At 35.4% G+C, this 16,363-nt stretch overlaps 1 protein-coding gene across 4 annotated transcripts in view; it reads left to right on the top strand.

Moving 5' to 3' along the window:
* ZMYM2 (zinc finger MYM-type containing 2) overlaps window positions 1-15,517 on the top strand; it is a 108,448-nt gene extending 92,931 nt beyond the window's left edge. For 3 of the 4 annotated variants that reach the window (XM_045567693.1, XM_045567692.1, XM_045567694.1), the window contains 4 exons: window positions 10,978-11,092; window positions 11,732-11,983; window positions 12,313-12,433; window positions 14,639-15,517. In XM_045567693.1, coding sequence (XP_045423649.1) covers window positions 10,978-11,092; window positions 11,732-11,983; window positions 12,313-12,433; window positions 14,639-14,831 — 681 coding nt within the window. In that variant the 3' untranslated portion in view covers window positions 14,832-15,517. Of the gene's footprint in view, window positions 1-10,977; window positions 11,093-11,731; window positions 11,984-12,312; window positions 12,434-14,638 lie in introns of those variants that run through there. The other variant, XR_006739025.1, reaches the window with a different exon arrangement.
* Window positions 15,518-16,363: the final 846 nt, after the last annotated feature.

Genomic DNA, 16,363 nt, shown 5'->3' with positions numbered 1-16,363 from the left:
TGCCTAAAATTTAATGTTATTCTGTCAACAGGTGTTAAATAATGATACAAGTTACTGAAGAAAACTAGAATTGTCTTAATTTGTATTTTACTTACTCTCTCTTCAGGATAGAAAGTAGCCTAAGATTATGTAAGTGGTGGTAGGGAAATCGTGCATGGATGTAAATTACTGTGTATTCAAGGACCACCACAAATTTTAAGTAGCAACCTCAAAGAAATATAATAGGTTTTACTTTTTCCTATTCCCCTTTGATAGATTTACATGTACTTTAAGCCTCAGGCTTAGATGGTAATATAGGTCCACCATTCTAAAATCTCCAAACATGAAACATATTTTTTCCTGAAAACGCATTGACAATAAAACCTGACTTGAAGAATTGTGAAGCTATTATCTTTATTTATTACACTTAATTTCCATTCACAGACTATGAACTACAGAATTTATTAGAAAATTGTTTATGTTTCTAAACAAGTACTGGGTATTTACCCAGACTACTGTGGGACCATTATGTAATTATGTATATTCCCTGGTATTTCCCCTGTAAAATCTAAAATACTATGAATTCTAAAACATATGACCCCAGCTCTATATCTGTGTGTACATTTCCCCCCTTCCTCTTTTATTATAAATATTGTACTGAGTGTAAGAGAAGTCATCTCAATCCTCTGGTTTTGAACAAGTTATTTATTACATATACATCCTTTTAAAAGCCAATAGGAACTAGGTCTTACTCTTCCCTTTCTTGCGCCATGGCTGTCCACATAGTAGGCAGGCATTTGTTGAGCCTGATGGTTGTCATGACTTTTATACAACAAACCTATAAACCCCATTTTCTTTTCCTTTCCTTACCTTTTTAAAATTTTTATTTATTTATTTATTTACTTTGAGGCAGAGTCTTGCCCAGTCGCCCCATGTAGAGTTCAGTGGTGTCGTAGCTCACTGCAACCTCAAACTCCTGGGCTCAAGCGATCCTCCTGCCTCAGCCTCCTGAGTAGCTGGGACTACAGACGTGTGCCAGGACGCCTGGCTAATATTTGTATTTTTTAGTAGAGACGGGGTCTTGCTCTTGCTCAGGCTGGTCTCCAACTCCTGAGCTCAAGTGATCCTTCAGGCTTGGTCTCCCAGAGTGCTAGAATTACAGGTGTGAGCCACTGCCTCTGGCCAGAACAATGTTTTTTAAAAAGAACATTTGTATCTCTATCTTAGACATAGTTCTGTTGTCTAGATCAGCTTCAACTATTTTTTAAAATGTTATAGAGGGTACTAGGATTCTTCCGAGTTTACTCAGTAAGAAAGAGAGAGATTGAGTTCTAGGCTCCTCCTCTTGTAATTCAACTCCACTCTTTTGCTATATTTTGGGGTTCTGTATAAAATTCCACTTAAAAAAGGCTTCTGCTAGAAACATAGCTTAAAAACTTAGTATCTCGATAATATAACTTTTTACATCAACAAGTACCAAAACACAACAAAATGGGGGCTTCTCTGTCCTACCCATCTTTAGTCCACTAGTTCTCCCTAAAGTCAAATACTTTTTTTTTTTTTTTTTTTTTTGAGACAGAGTCTCGCTCTGTTGCCTGGGCTAGAGTGCTGTGGCATCAAGCCTAGCTCACAGCAACCTCAAACTCTTAGGCTCAAGCCATCTTCCTGCCTCAGCCTCCCGGATAGCTGGGACTACAGGCATGTACCACCATGCCTGGCTAATTTTTTCTATATATTTTTAGTTGTCTAGCTAGTTTCTTTTTATTTTTAGTAGAGATGGGGTCTCGCTCTTGCTCAGGCTGGTCTCGAGCTCCTGACGTCTAGCGATCCTCCCGCTTCAGCCTCCCAGAGTGCTAGAATTACAGGCGTTAGCCACTATGCCCGGCCTTACTTTTTGTTGTTGTAGCTATTTGTTCTGGCATTATTTATGTATAGAAATACACTAGAAATATATTTGTCTTCTGTTGTGTACCAATTCACAGTTAGTTCTAGTAGATGGTTTTGTTTTGTGCTTTTTTTTTTTTTTTTTTTTTTACATCTTAGGTATCTTGTACACAGATATGTCATCTATGAATAAAGACAGTCTTCTTTCTAGTCTGCATGTCTTTTATTTCTTTCGTTTGTTTTATTGCATTGCTTAAGGTCCGTTTCCCCCAGTAAGTGTTAAATGGAAGTAGTGAGAGCAGAAACCCTTGCCTTATTTCTAACCTTAGGAGGGAAGTATTCCATCTTTCACCATTAAGTATGATGCTACCTCTAGGGTTTTTTTGTAGCTGTTACCAGGTGGAGGAAGTTCTCTTTTATTCCTAGTTGACTGAGAATTGAATTTTTATCATAAATGGTTATTGAATTTTGTCAGCTACTTTTTCTGCATCTATTGAGATGATCATATGATTTTTCTTGCATTCCTTGGGTAAATTATACTTGATATATTATTGTTTTTATATATTGCCAGATTAGATTTGCTAATATAGTTTATAATTTTTAGAGATGTTCATTAGGGATAATAGTTCATAATTTTTTTGTCTTTATCTGGGTTTTGTTTTGGGGCAATACTGGCCTCGTAAAATGAATTGAGCAATATTCCTTTCTCCTATTTTCTGAAAGAATTTGTAAGGATTGGTATTATTTCTTCCTTAAGTGTTTGATAGAATTCAGTAGTGAAGCCACATGGGCCTGGGATTGGGGAGCAGGTGTGTGTGTGTATGTGTGTAGGGGTAGGTGGGTGGGGGAGTGGGTGTGGTTTAAAATCACTAAATCAGTTCCTTTAGTTGATATCGACTATTTTGATTTTCTGTGCTTGACCCAGTTTTGGCAATTTTGTCTTTCGAGAAGTTATACATTTCATTAAAGCTGTTAAATTTGTTAGCATAAGTTGATAGTATTCCCCTTTTTATCCTTCTTTTGTATCTAGTATTGGTAATTTGTACCTTTTGTTTATTGAACAGTCTAGCTTAGGAACTTCTTCTTAAAGGGCAAAATAGTAAATAATTTAGGCTTTTCAGAACAAGAGGTGAAAATCTAGAATCTGCTTTAAATGTAACCATTTATAAATGAAAACAAAACAAAACAAAACAAAACAAAGCTCATAGGCTGTACAGAAAAACAGGTGGCTGGTGAGATTGAGCCCAGTGGGGCCAGGGCTGTAGTTTGCCTAGCCCACTTACTTAATTAAAGGTGTATTGTTTTTATTTGTTTTTTATTTAATCTTTGATCTTTATTTTTTCTTCTCTTAATGTGCTCTTTCCCCCTCCAGCTTCTTAAGATGGAAGCTTAGATCATTAGTTTTAGACCTTTCTTTTCTAGGAAAGCATTTAAAGCTATAAATTTTCCTCTAAAATAACCAGTATTCCACAAACTTTTTTATGTTGTGTTTTCATTTTCCTTTACTCTCAAGTAAGGAAAACGCTGTCAGAGGAAATTGAATCTTTGGATTGTTTTTTTGTGGGATGGATTAATAAATATCTTGAGCTCCAAATACTGTGTATCAGAGAGTTGAGAGCTAAATGGATTGCCTAATGAATGATTATGAATTATATCTTTTTTTAATTACATCTTTAAATAGGTTTTCCCTCCATTTTTGTTATTGTAAAATCTACATAACATAAAATTTACCGTTTTAACTGTTTTTAAGTGTGCATTTCAGTTGCAATAAGTACATTCACCCACCATCCATCTCCAGGACTCTTTTCATCTTGTAAAATGGAAACTCTGTACTCATTAAACAATAATTTCCCATTTCTTTCTCTACCAAGCCCCGGCAACCACTATTCTACTTTCTATCCCTGAATTTGACCACTCTAAATACCTCATAAAAATAGAATCACAGTATTTGTTCTTTTGCATCTGGCTTATTCATCCATGTCGTAGCATGTGTCAGAATTTCCTTCCTTTTTTAATAGGTTTGTTATATAATGATAAATGTTACCTGAAAAAAATTTTACACTTAATGGTTAAGATGGTAATTTTTATGTTCTGTTTACCACAATTTTTAAAAATGGCATACTATTTTTTCTCATCATTGGACACATTTTCACAGACTTGATTTGTTTTCAAAGACTATGGTATTTATAAGCAGCTTTAAAAATAATCCTAAAACTCAGTGTGAAGATAAGGTATCTAAAATATACTTTCCAGAAATCAGTGCTGTTTAATGTTACTTCAAGGTTGTGCACAGAAATAGAAGCTATTTTTGGAAGAGTGCGCCATGTTTTTCTGTCTGTTGCATTTATTGCAATATTTGTTCATGTCTGACAATAAAACTAACATACTGTTGAAAAGGAAGTATGATTTTCTTCAATACATCTATAGAAAGAATAACATCTTTTCTAAGGGCTAAGTCTTGTGAATGTATACAAGAGTTAAGTAGCTACTTCTGTTTTGTACATTGAAAATCTGAATATGATCGTGAACATTTAACTGATGCTGTATAAAAGGGGAGCACAGCTTTTTTTTTTCTCCGTCACAACAAAATAGCTGAATTTTCCCCCTGATTGGAATGATGGTTATTCTTAAATGTTCACATAATATAGTAATGTTTGAGGAAGAAGGAAATATGTGAAATCTCAGAATCCTACAGTAACCATCATTAAGATTTCAATATCATTCTTTCATGCACTGTTTTACATATGTGAACATGTGTCCCTCGCTTCAAATTTATCATAAATGAAAATGTACATACCCTTTTTCCTTGATGCCCCCCACCTGATCATTGTTAGCTAAATGTGTATACTTCTCTATGTTTTCTATGAACGTGGCAAAAGATAAGACATTTCTCCATCTAAGAACATGAGACCGTATTATATACTTAAACATCTCACTTTCCCTCTACTTTCTTATACATTGTGGTAGCTCCTTTAAGTCAGCTGGAACAGACCTAACTGTGTATATAATATTTCATTGTATGATATAGCACAACTTAGTCATTTCCAAAATGAGCATTCCCTTTGTTTTATAAAATATTGCTATTAAAGACAGTGTATACTCTCCTTCCTCTCTCCCGTAAGTCTTGTATAATTATCCTAGAGAACTAATGGTTTTATTTCTGAGATGTGATTCTGGAAAGGGTATTACTGGATCACAAGAAAAGTGTATTTTTGATTTTTAAAGATGTCATCAGATTTCTTTCCAGAAAGGTTGAGGAGCTTTTTGTGATTATTGGCCATTTGCATTTGCTTTTCTGTGAGTTGTCTCATTGTCCAGTTGGTTTATCCTTTTTAGTTTGTGTGAGTTTCTTATTTATTATAGATGGTAACTTTGTCATTTTCCGAAATTTTTCTCTGGAATTTTTATATTTTACTTCTTATATGGAGGAATGTGGGGTTTTTTGTTTGTTTGTAAGAATGTAGGAATGTGTTTTTTAAGAAGAGTGAACTCCATTTACTAAATTCAAAAAGTAAAGTCACTTATGTAGCTTGTTAATTTGTGTGTAAATGAATAATTTTCAAATAGTTCTATTAAAATACATAGAACATTTCTAAACTTATTTAATCTCTGTATTCAGAGGGTCTTAAGAAGTTGCTTTTATTTTATAGCAGTGATGAGGTAGATTCAGAGTTTTGCTAATCCTTCTTTCATTGGTTAATTCAGCAAGCATTAAGGTACTGTTGTATGCTAGACACTGGACATTGGAATATGCTTTGAGATAAGTGTGTTGATGTCTTACATTTACTGTTAATTGCCTTCTGTGTACTGCTACGTGATTGACATGTCAGTCAATCCTCTCAACAACCTTGCTATAATTATCACCATTTTTTGATAAGGAAGTAAAGTTAAGTAACTTGTCCAAGTTACATAGCTCATAAATTTTGAATCTGGTGAGCAGTTCGACTTAAAAAATATATATGTTCCACTAAAGGATTTGAAATGTATATATAGACAAATAATATTTAAACATTTTATGTTGGTAGCACAGAACTGGGATTAATTGTACCTAATATGAAAAAATACAGCAATGTAGAAAACAATGAATTTTGAAGTACATACAGAAATCTTCTAGGCAGAAAGGATGAGGGAAGGACAATGGCATTACAAGAAGAGATAAACATATAAACAAAGGCATGTTTTCCAGGAACTGCTTGGCATGGCTGGAGTGTAGAATGTGAAGTGGAGAGAGCTTTGGGGTGATTGGGGGAGGGCAGCACCGTAGGCCAGAGTCATACCACAGAGGGCCTGTATTCCGTGATCAGATGTTTAGACTTCATGTTTTATCTAGGGTGAAACATGAAAAGGTTTTAAATAGTTTTAAAGATCACACTCGGTTTTGTTTTTTTTTCTTAGATGTAGGCAACTGAAGGCTGGAATATTTTCATTGAAACCCAAATTATTGTGCAGAACTACTGATTTGTAGCTAAAGTAATGGTGGGTTACTTTACGTTGTTCTTAATGAAGCTTTGTTCAAATAACTAAAACTGATTTTAGGATCTTAAAAGTAAAATCTCTTAATAGCCCTCAAATTATGAATGTCTTATATTCCTAATATTTATTTTAATTTCATAAATTCTTATGTATATTTTAGACATAATTGGTTTCTTGCTTTAGCTATCTCTCCAAAACATTCTTTGATAATACATATTTGTCATATTAGTGACAATACATGGCTAAACAAACATGTTAATGGTCTGAACATATTATCTAAAATACATGTTTTTCACCTATTAGCTATGTTATATGGGACTTCCATTGTGCTTCTCAAATACCAGTACCATCATTTCTATTTAAGTAAATAGATATCTATCAAATGTGCCAGTTTGACTTACAAAGCATTATTAAACCAGAAAAAACAGGGCCCTTGAAATGTGGCTAGCCTGAGGGCGCGGTGGCTCACACCTGTAATCCTAGCCCTCTGGGAGGCCGAGGCGGGAGGATCGCTCAAGGTCAAGAGTTCGAGACCAGCCTGAGCGAGACCTCGTCTCTACTAAAAATAGAAATAAAAATTATCTGGACAACTAAAAATATATATATACAAAAAATTAGCCGGGCATGGTGGCGCATGCCTTGTAGTCCCAGCTACTCGGGAGGCTGAGGCAGTAGGATCGCTTAAGCCCAGGAGTTTGAGGTTGCTGTGAGCTAGGGTGACGCCACGGCACTCACTCTAGCCTGGGCAACAAAGTGAGACTCTGTCTCAAAAAAAAAAAAAGAAATGCGGCTAGCCTGAAATGAGAAGTGTTCTGAGAATAAAATACATACACGATTTCAAAGAAATTTATGAATTTTAAAATGTTAAATATCTCATTTATTTTTATATGTTGAAATTGCATGTTTTGGATATATTGGGCTAAGTAAAATATTAACTTAATTGTACTTGTTTCTTTTTAATTTTTTAAATGTGGCTACTAGAATATTTAAAATTACATGTATAACTGACATTATATTTTTATTGTTCAATACTGCTCTATATTGTCATTCCAAAATTATCTAGAGAACTTTAGTGTTCTCATGTATAGCTCCAAAGAAACCTAAGTGTGAGTTCAGTAATTCTTACAAAGGAATTTGTATTTGAAAAACAAGATACTTATTCAAATAATTCTGTAACTGAAGATTTTCTTTGAAGATAAGTTTTTATTAAGAGTGCTGCTGTTTAGACAAGCCTGTCCTATCAGGAAGTTTTCTTTGGGGTTAGTTCCTATAAGTTGCTGCTGTTCTTCACAGCTTCTCCTTTGCCTCTGTTTCTGAAACCATGGGTTCTCTTTTATTCTGTAGATTTTCATTGATCACAAGGGCTTTGGTGATAGGGCAGCCATACATGTGTAGATGAGGTGTTTGTGAATTGGGACTGCCTATAACGGAAGGTAACAGCAACGATCATATGGCGTTGCTCCCCACACTACCACAGTGACTGATAAAGTATACTGTAATCCATTCTGTTAACAACAAGCGCGGCAGATCATTGAATTTATCCTGGATTGCCTAGAGAAACCTTTTCAGAATAAATAAGTATTGGCAGGCACTTTGTTTAGGAACTACTTTTAGTAGAGTTGAGTTGTGATCTAAGTAGGTTTTGGCTTGTTATTGCTAAAGTTGTGAAAATACATAGAAATTATTTTCCCTTCGTTGCTAGACTCACAGATGAAAATAATTATTTCTGGACCATTTCATTTTTTTATTATCTTGCTTTATGGTAAGAACAACACATAAATTGCTATTCTAAACTTGGAGGTTTTACTTTAGTGATTGTTTTATATAATGTGCAATTAAGTTTCCATTTTTAAAAAATCTAGAGATGATACTTTACAAAAATTTAGTCAACGTTAAATAGATTGAATCATGATATACTGTATTTTAACCAATAGTGCTATCCATATAACAGTGAGGATCTCCAGAGTTTAGGAAATGGTATTTTAGAACTCCTACCCTCTGACTAGCCCAAAAACAGGGAAGGGAGCTGGCATTATCACTTCATTGATTGCCAGGCTTTTATCAATTGGTCTGTCATCCTGTTTGAAAGGCATTAATTAGGAGTTTTTGTTCTATTTTGGAATCTTGCTGGCTAATATTCCTTCTGACTAGTAGGAGTAACATTAGATCAACCCAGATGATGAAACTCTGGTCTAGGGTTTATTATTATTACTGTTTTTATAGAGGTGGGGGTCTCATTGTGTTGCCCAGGCTGGTCTTGAACTCTTGGCCTCAAGCGATCCTCCCACTTCAGCCTCCCAGAGTGTTGGGGTTGTAGCCATGAGCCACCACACCCAGCTAGTCTAGGTTTTGATTTTTGATTTTTTTGTTTGTTTGGTTGGTTTTTTTGAGACGGAGTCTCGCTCTGTTGCCCGGGCTAGAGTGCCGTGGTGTCAGCTCAGCTCACAGCAACCTCAAACTCTTAGGCTCAAGTGATCCTCCTGCCTCAGCCTCCCGGGTAGCTGGGACTACAGGCATGTGCCACCATGCCTGGCTAGTTTGTTCTATATATTTTTAGTTGCCTGGCTAATTTCTTTCTATTTTTAGTAGAGACGGGGTCTCACTCTTGCTAAGGCTGGTCTCAAACTCCTGGCCTTGAGCGATCCTCCCGCCTTGGCCTCCCAGAGTGCTAGGATTACAGGTGTGAGCCACCATGCCTGGCCTAGGTTTTGATTAATGTATACATGGTATATATTTTTCTTTTACTTTTCACTTTGAGCCTTACTTTTAAAAAAATAATCCAATCTGGGCAAGGTGTGGTGGCTCATGCCAGTAATCCTAGCACTTTGGGAAGCTGAGGCAGGAGAATCTCTTGAGGCCAGGAGTTCAAGACCAGCCTAGGCAATGGCAAGACCTCATCTTGACAGAAAATGAAAAATAAAAAAATTAACCAGGTGTGATAGCACATACCTGTTGTCCCAGCTACTTTGAAAGGCTGAGGCAGGAGGATTGCTTGAATCCAAGTGTCTGAGGTTGCAGAGAGCTATGATGATGCCACTGCACTGTAGCCCAGGCAACAGAGTGAGACCTTGTCTCAAAAAAAAAAAAAAAAAAATTCAACCTGATACTGTCTTTTAAATGATACGTTTAGACTGGAGACTAACAAACTTTTTAAATAAAAGACGAAATGGTAAATGTTTTAGGTTTTATAGGCCATGTTTGTGTTGTGCAGCCATTCAACTCTGCCACTATAGCATGAAAGCTGCATAGACCCTAAGCAGATGAGCCAGTGTGTCTGTATTCCAAGAAAGCTTTGTTTATTTACAGTGGGCCAGATGTGGCTCAAGAGCTCTACTTTGCCAACCCTGGCTTAGACCTTTTACATTTAATATAATTACTGCTGTCATTGAATTAAAATCTGTTGTCCTGCTGGTTGTTTTGTATTCTTTTTTTTTTTTTTGAGACAGAGTCTCACTTTGCTGCCTGGGCTAGAGTGAGTGCCGTGGCGTCAGCCTAGCTCATAGCAACCTCAAACTCCTGGGCTTAAGCGATCCTACTGCCTCAGCCTCCCGAGTAGCTGGGACTACAGGCATGCGCCACCATGCCCGGCTAATTTTTTCTATATATACTTTTCTAGTTGTCCAGATAATTTATTTCTATTTTTAGTAGAGACGGGGTCTCGCTCAGGCTGGTCTCGAACTCCTTACCTCGAGCGATCCACCCGCCTTGGCCTCCCAGAGTGCTAGGATTACAGGCGTGAGCCACCGCGCCCGGCCTTGTTTTGTATTCTCTCTGTTCTTTTTTTTTGGTCATTTTCGCTTTCTTCTGAATTTATCTCCACTTCTTGTTTATTATTTGTACCTCTTAAAATTTTTTTTATTGGTTGCTCTAGGATTTACAATATACATATTTAACTAATCATTATTTACCTTCAAATAATATTATGCCACTTCACATGGAGTAAAAGAGCCTTACAACAGTATACTCAGTATACTCCCAATTCTGTCTCCCATTCTTTGTGCTGTTGTTACCATAGTATTTACTTCTATATTATTTTATTTTTAAGTCCCACTAGTATTTAAACTTTAGTGTTTAAATTACTCTGTAACAGCCTTCACTGTTAAGATTCAAGGTTGTGACAGTAAATTATAAGATTCATAAATTAGTACAGGCTCACAGGTAGAGAGTTAAGCATATAGAGACAATAAGAAAAAAACGTTAGCCAAAGTCAGAGTGTTAGAAGAGAGCTTCTGATTGCTACAGAGGGACGTTTCATCCCATCCTTAATACTTGATGTTTTTCTTTAATCGTTAATTACTCTTTAAATTTTCCCCATGCACTATATAATAAACATTGGAGTCAGATATTATTTTGTTTTTCTGAAAGACTGAAGATTCTCATCCAGTTTTTACATTCTGGATTCTGGAGTGTATATTTTAGCTTTGAGTGTTTTGAGCAACAGATTAGTTGGTAATGTTTGGTTCTTTATGATTTCTAGGTACATACATAAAACCAGTCATCTCTCATGTTTTATTTATTATACTTGGTTTTCTTAGACATAAATCTTCGTTTATTTTTTTTCTTAAGAAATACAGAATATAGTATGTTCACTGTTTAAAATCGGCTGGTTTTCATTCAATAATTTTTTTGTTTTTCTTATAGTACTTGTGTGGTAGTAATCGAAAAGACAACATATTTATTGATCCAGGATACCAGACATTTGAGCAAGAATTGAATAAAATACTCCGAAGTTGGCAACCAAGCATACTTCCAGATGGTAATGCTATTTTAAATAAAGGTGTTGCTAACTAGATACTGGGATTATTTTTACAGAGAGTATGTTAAAATAATTAGGAAGTCATTTAAATTAGATAGCTTATTTTTCTGAGTACTTATGAGCTCATCTGATGTTCACCTCTTGTTGAATTAGAATTGAATGTGGTTATTAACTAGTCTTTATGAAGAACTTTGTAAGAAATGTGACCTGCTTTATCTGGAGTAAGAGACTGGATGTTGTGTTTTAAGGTCTACAGTGGAGATGCTGATGTAAATTTCTCTTAAACCACTGTTTTAGATGTGTGAAGAAAATGTATATGTATATGAGATCACCTGTTTTTTCAGGAATTCTACAGATTTAAATTCCATTCTGACCATTGTCTGCTTCTCCTACTGAAGAAGAGAAGCAAACATCTAGTCCCTATTCCAGAGATGATAGTTCCATAGTCTGGTGTGTTTCCTAGCCCTCTGTGTTGTTAAAGAGCTGTGTAGGTAATTCCAAAATCATTCTAGTTGACCTGGTGTGAATGGAGAATTGATAATAGGTTTGTTCCTAAGTTAACATTATCTATTTCTAGATGGTTGAATGAAAACTGTTTTATTGATTATAATTCTTTAAAAATAGTTCTCTCTATTTAAGGGTCAATATTCTCTCGAGTTGAAGAAGACTATCTCTGGAGGATAAAACAACTAGGATCACACTCTCCAGTAGCTCTTCTGAATACACTGTTCTACTTTAACACTAAGTATTTTGGCCTGAAAACAGTGGAACAACACTTAAGACTTTCCTTTGGCACTGTGTTTAGGCATTGGAAAAAAAATCCTTTAACAATGGAAAACAAAGCGTGTCTTCGATACCAAGTGTCTTCCTTATGTGGAACAGATAATGAAGGTAGTGTGTTTATGTTTTATTTTCAGATTGTATGCGGTGGGGATATACAAATCTTGCCTTACTAAAGATTACCTGGGTCACTTGTTAAGAGCCTAAGGATTGTCATTTTTATAAAATAAGGCAAACTATGTCTTCTTAAGATGTCTTAGTTCCTTCTGTTTGGAAAATTATGTATTACTGAAAGCCGTAACTTAGAACTCTGAAGGACACCTAGTCCCATTCTTTTGGTATGACAGATCCTAGGAACGAATGGTACTATCTGGATGTTTGCTTCTCTTTTGTTCTTCAAGATTAGTTTTAGGAGGTTTATTTAATTTTTATTTTTTAAGATAAAATTACTGCTGGAAAAAGAAAACATGAAGATGATGAGCCAGTATTTGAACAAATTGAAAACACAGCCAATCCTTCTAGATGTCCTGTGAAAATGTTTGAATGCTACTTGTCTAAAAGGTGAGTATTAATGATACTTTAAATTTTTCTAATGGTAGTATAAAGTTGATTTGAATTTAACACTAGCAAGAGGTGTCATTTTTTTACTGATCCTTTTTGTAGATTTTTCTCTCTTCTCACTTATATCCAAGTCCATTCAGTTATAACTTTTTATATGAAATACCTAGCATATACTTCATACTTTAGGATTCAAGCATATACTAAGAAATCACTCTCTATTAATGAAATTACTACTGCTGTCATCTTCTTTTAAATTATGGCAGTTTCAGTGACTCTGCAAAGCAGGGACACAAACATGAGAAAGTAGCCTTTTAAGAAGGTCTGAAAGATACAATAGTGTACTGAAAGTATTATACTTTTCAATTTACCATTGCTGTTTTTCCCCATCTGAGACTAACAGGCATTGTTAAAAATTTAAGCCAATGAAATGAAATGTTTAGGGACCATAGATTATTTTATGCTTGTCCATTGTTTTAAGTAAGCACTCCCTAATTTTCAAAAGCTTATCATGAACTCAGAATGTACTTCCTTATATAAACAATTCTATAAATGACAATTAGGTCCCCAGGATGGCCCTCAAGAACTTGTAAGAACAATAATTGTCACCTGTAGGGTGATAGTGGTACAGGTTGAATGTCCATGATCCATAATACTTGGGAGTAGAAGTGTATTGGATTTTGGATTTTTTTCAGATTTTAGAACATTTGCATATACATAATGAGAGATCTCAGGGATGGGGCCACGGATTTTTTTGGAAGGGGGGACATAGACTTTTGTTCTGTTGCCCTGGCTAGAGAGCAGTGGCATCATCACAGCTCACTGCAACCTCCAACTCCCAGGCTCAAGCGATCCTCCTGCCTCAGCCTCCCAAGTAGCTGGGACTAGAGGTGCACTCTACCAACACCCAGCTCATTTTTTATCTTTTCTAGACAGGGGGGGTTTCCCTTTTGCTCAGGCTGGTCTAGAACTTCTGAGCTTAAGCAACCCTCCTGCCTCAGCCTCCCAGAGTGCTAGGATTATAGGTGTGAGCCACTGTGCTGTGCCTGCCTGGGGCCAAAGTTTAAACACAGAATTCATTTATGTTTCATATATACCTTATATCTATAGCCTGAAGGTAATTTTATTTTTTCCTTGGGGATGCTGAAAAAACTATGTGTTATGTGCCTGCATTTTGACTGTGACTGTTTCACATGAAGTCATGTGTGGAATTTTCCACTGTGGTGTCATGTTGGTGCTCAAAAAGTTTCAGATTTTGGATTTTGGGATTAGGTATGTTCAACCTGTATTTCTCACCATGGTTTTAGGGTAGCCCTATTCGGCTGCAACAGTATCGGGGTTCTTCCAACGATAGTAACTATTTGTTAGGTGGAAATTCCTATCTTGGTATTATCTTATTGGTATTTTAAAAATTAAGTTTCTGTTGTGTAATGCTGTAAGGTTTTTTATGTGCTGCCATAGTTCATCGATTTTAAGACATGTTTTTTTTTTCACATCTCACTATTTCTGAAACTGGTATACCTGTTTAAATTGATGCATCTTAAAATTACAATTGGGGCCAGGTGCGGTGGCTCATGCCTGTAATCCTAGCATTCTGGGAGGCCGAGGCGGACGGATCGTTTGAGCTCAGGAGTTCGAGACCAGCTCTGAGCAAGAGCGAGACCCCGTCTCTACTAAAAATAGAAAGAAATTATCTGGACAACTAAAATATACATAGAAAAAATTAGCCGGGCATGGTGGCGCATGCCTGTAGTCCCAGCTACCCGGGAGGCTGAGGCAGTAGGATCGCTTAAGCCCAGGAGTTTGAGGTTGCTGTGAGCTAGGCTGATGTCATGACACTCACTCTAGTCCGGGCAACAAAGCGAGACTCTGTCTCAAAAGAAAAAAAAAAAAAAAAGAAATACAATTGGCAGTGTTTTGCCTGCTTAGTGGTAACATTAAAATAAGAAATAGTGTATCTCTTGATAGTGTCTTGGATTCAGTGAAATACAGAGAGTTTAAATTATGGTGGGAAGCAATCTCTTTATTACAGAAAATAACTTTTGAGAATATTCTAATGACAATATTTAATGTGGGTGATGAGGCCTAGGGTCTGGCCACGTAATGTGATTAGTGGGATCTAAATTGTTCTTGAAAGAAAAAAAGAAAGTTGTGAGAAATTTTGTATGTGTTTTGTGAAATTGACTTTTTCTCTCCTTTCCTCCAAAGTCCACAGAATCTTAATCAGAGAATGGATGTTTTTTATTTGCAACCAGAATGTTCTGGGTCTACAGATAGCCCTATCTGGTACACATCTACTTCACTGGACCGAAACACCTTGGAAAATATGCTTGTACGGGTTCTTCTAGTAAAAGATATTTATGATAAAGACAATTATGAACTGGATGAAGACACAGACTAAAAAGGAACATTTCAGAAGCAATCGGGATAAAACAGCATTAGATAGTCATGCTGCTAGATCTTTATTATGGAAAACATTTCAAGTTTACTCCTTCTGTTCGAGTTTTGTAGCAGTGTACCCACACAGGGTATTACCATGTAAATAATCTGTGAGTGAAAGTTGCCATTATTCTATGTAGTGGTTTTAGGATACTTAACAAATACATTCAAATTCTTTTTTTATTATTATTTATTTGATTAGGTATGTTTGTAACTTTTTACATTACAAAATATGAATGAGAATGTGCCATGTATAATTTTTTTTTCTTGTAGTAAGAAGCATCCATATTGCACAACTCTACTGTTGCAAAGCTTCCTCGAAAGGGGGCTGTTTTACTGGGTTCTTAACCAGATGGTTGTGTATGGGTAGCACTACTAAAAGTTTAGAACTTGCAGTGTCTTTCAGAATTTTTAAAATAAACTGTAAACTAATAGGCTGGGGTTTTTGTTTTGTTTTGGGGTTTCTTTTGTTTGTTTGTTTTGTTTTACGTTTTAGTTACTGAAGCCTTACAAGGTTATGTAGAGAGAAACCATCTTCTGTACCAAAAATAGACAAGAGAATGCTGTCAATATTGGTGTACTGTAATGTGAATCTATACTGGTGAAAACAACTTTTTGTTTCCCTTATTAAAACCTTAGTGTCCTTTTCTCATTTGTGGCTTTCTGCATCACCCTAATAAATAAAAAAAACATTATATATATATATATGTATATATATATATAAAGAATGACTATAAGTTGGAAACAAGACCATCAAGACATTTTCTTTGTAAAAATGTCTGATGAAAGTATAAAATTCTGTTTTCTTCTGTGTCAGCCATAAGTATCTGAAATCCCTTTCATTTGTAGAGGTTTGATTTTTTTTTTATTTATTTATTTTTCCTCCTTAGGGATACAGATCATGCTGCAATGTTACCTGTGTAGTACTCTAAAACTTTACCAATTTTGTTAGAATTCTTGTGCCTGCTTCCAAATGTGACTGATGCATACATTAGATAAAATTATTTTTAGAAATGCCACTCCTGAAATAGTTGTTATAGAAAGTCAAGCTACTTTAAATAAGATAGTATCACATTTTATTATGATGATTATCAGTGTAGTAATTCTGATATTTCAGATGATTGAAGGACAAAGAAACTGATGGATAAAATCTATCTTAGAGGAAATCGAATTCGATGTTAGATTGTTTGGCTTTTAAAATTTAATTACTTCTTATAGAAGATTGCATTAAAAAACTTTGTGCTTCTGCATAGCAATTTATCCATTCACATTTTTCTTTTAGAATAAGGAAATTTATTTAAAATCCTACTTCCTGAAGACTAAGCAAAGTGCTAGCTGCAAATTATCATAAATCATTTGGCTGACTTCATATAGCATGTGTGTAATCATGTTTTCTTGTTTCTAATTCCTGAGTCATGGTGACATTAGTTTTTAAAAATTGTTCAGGGGGAAATTGGGCTATTTTCCACAGTTGTTAGGCAATGTCTACACATT

This window comes from Lemur catta, chromosome 13 (assembly GCF_020740605.2).
Source record: "Lemur catta isolate mLemCat1 chromosome 13, mLemCat1.pri, whole genome shotgun sequence".
NCBI lineage: Eukaryota > Metazoa > Chordata > Mammalia > Primates > Lemuridae > Lemur > Lemur catta.
The sequence above is the reverse complement of the archived record's forward strand: the minus strand, read 5'-3'. Positions and strand labels throughout refer to the sequence as shown.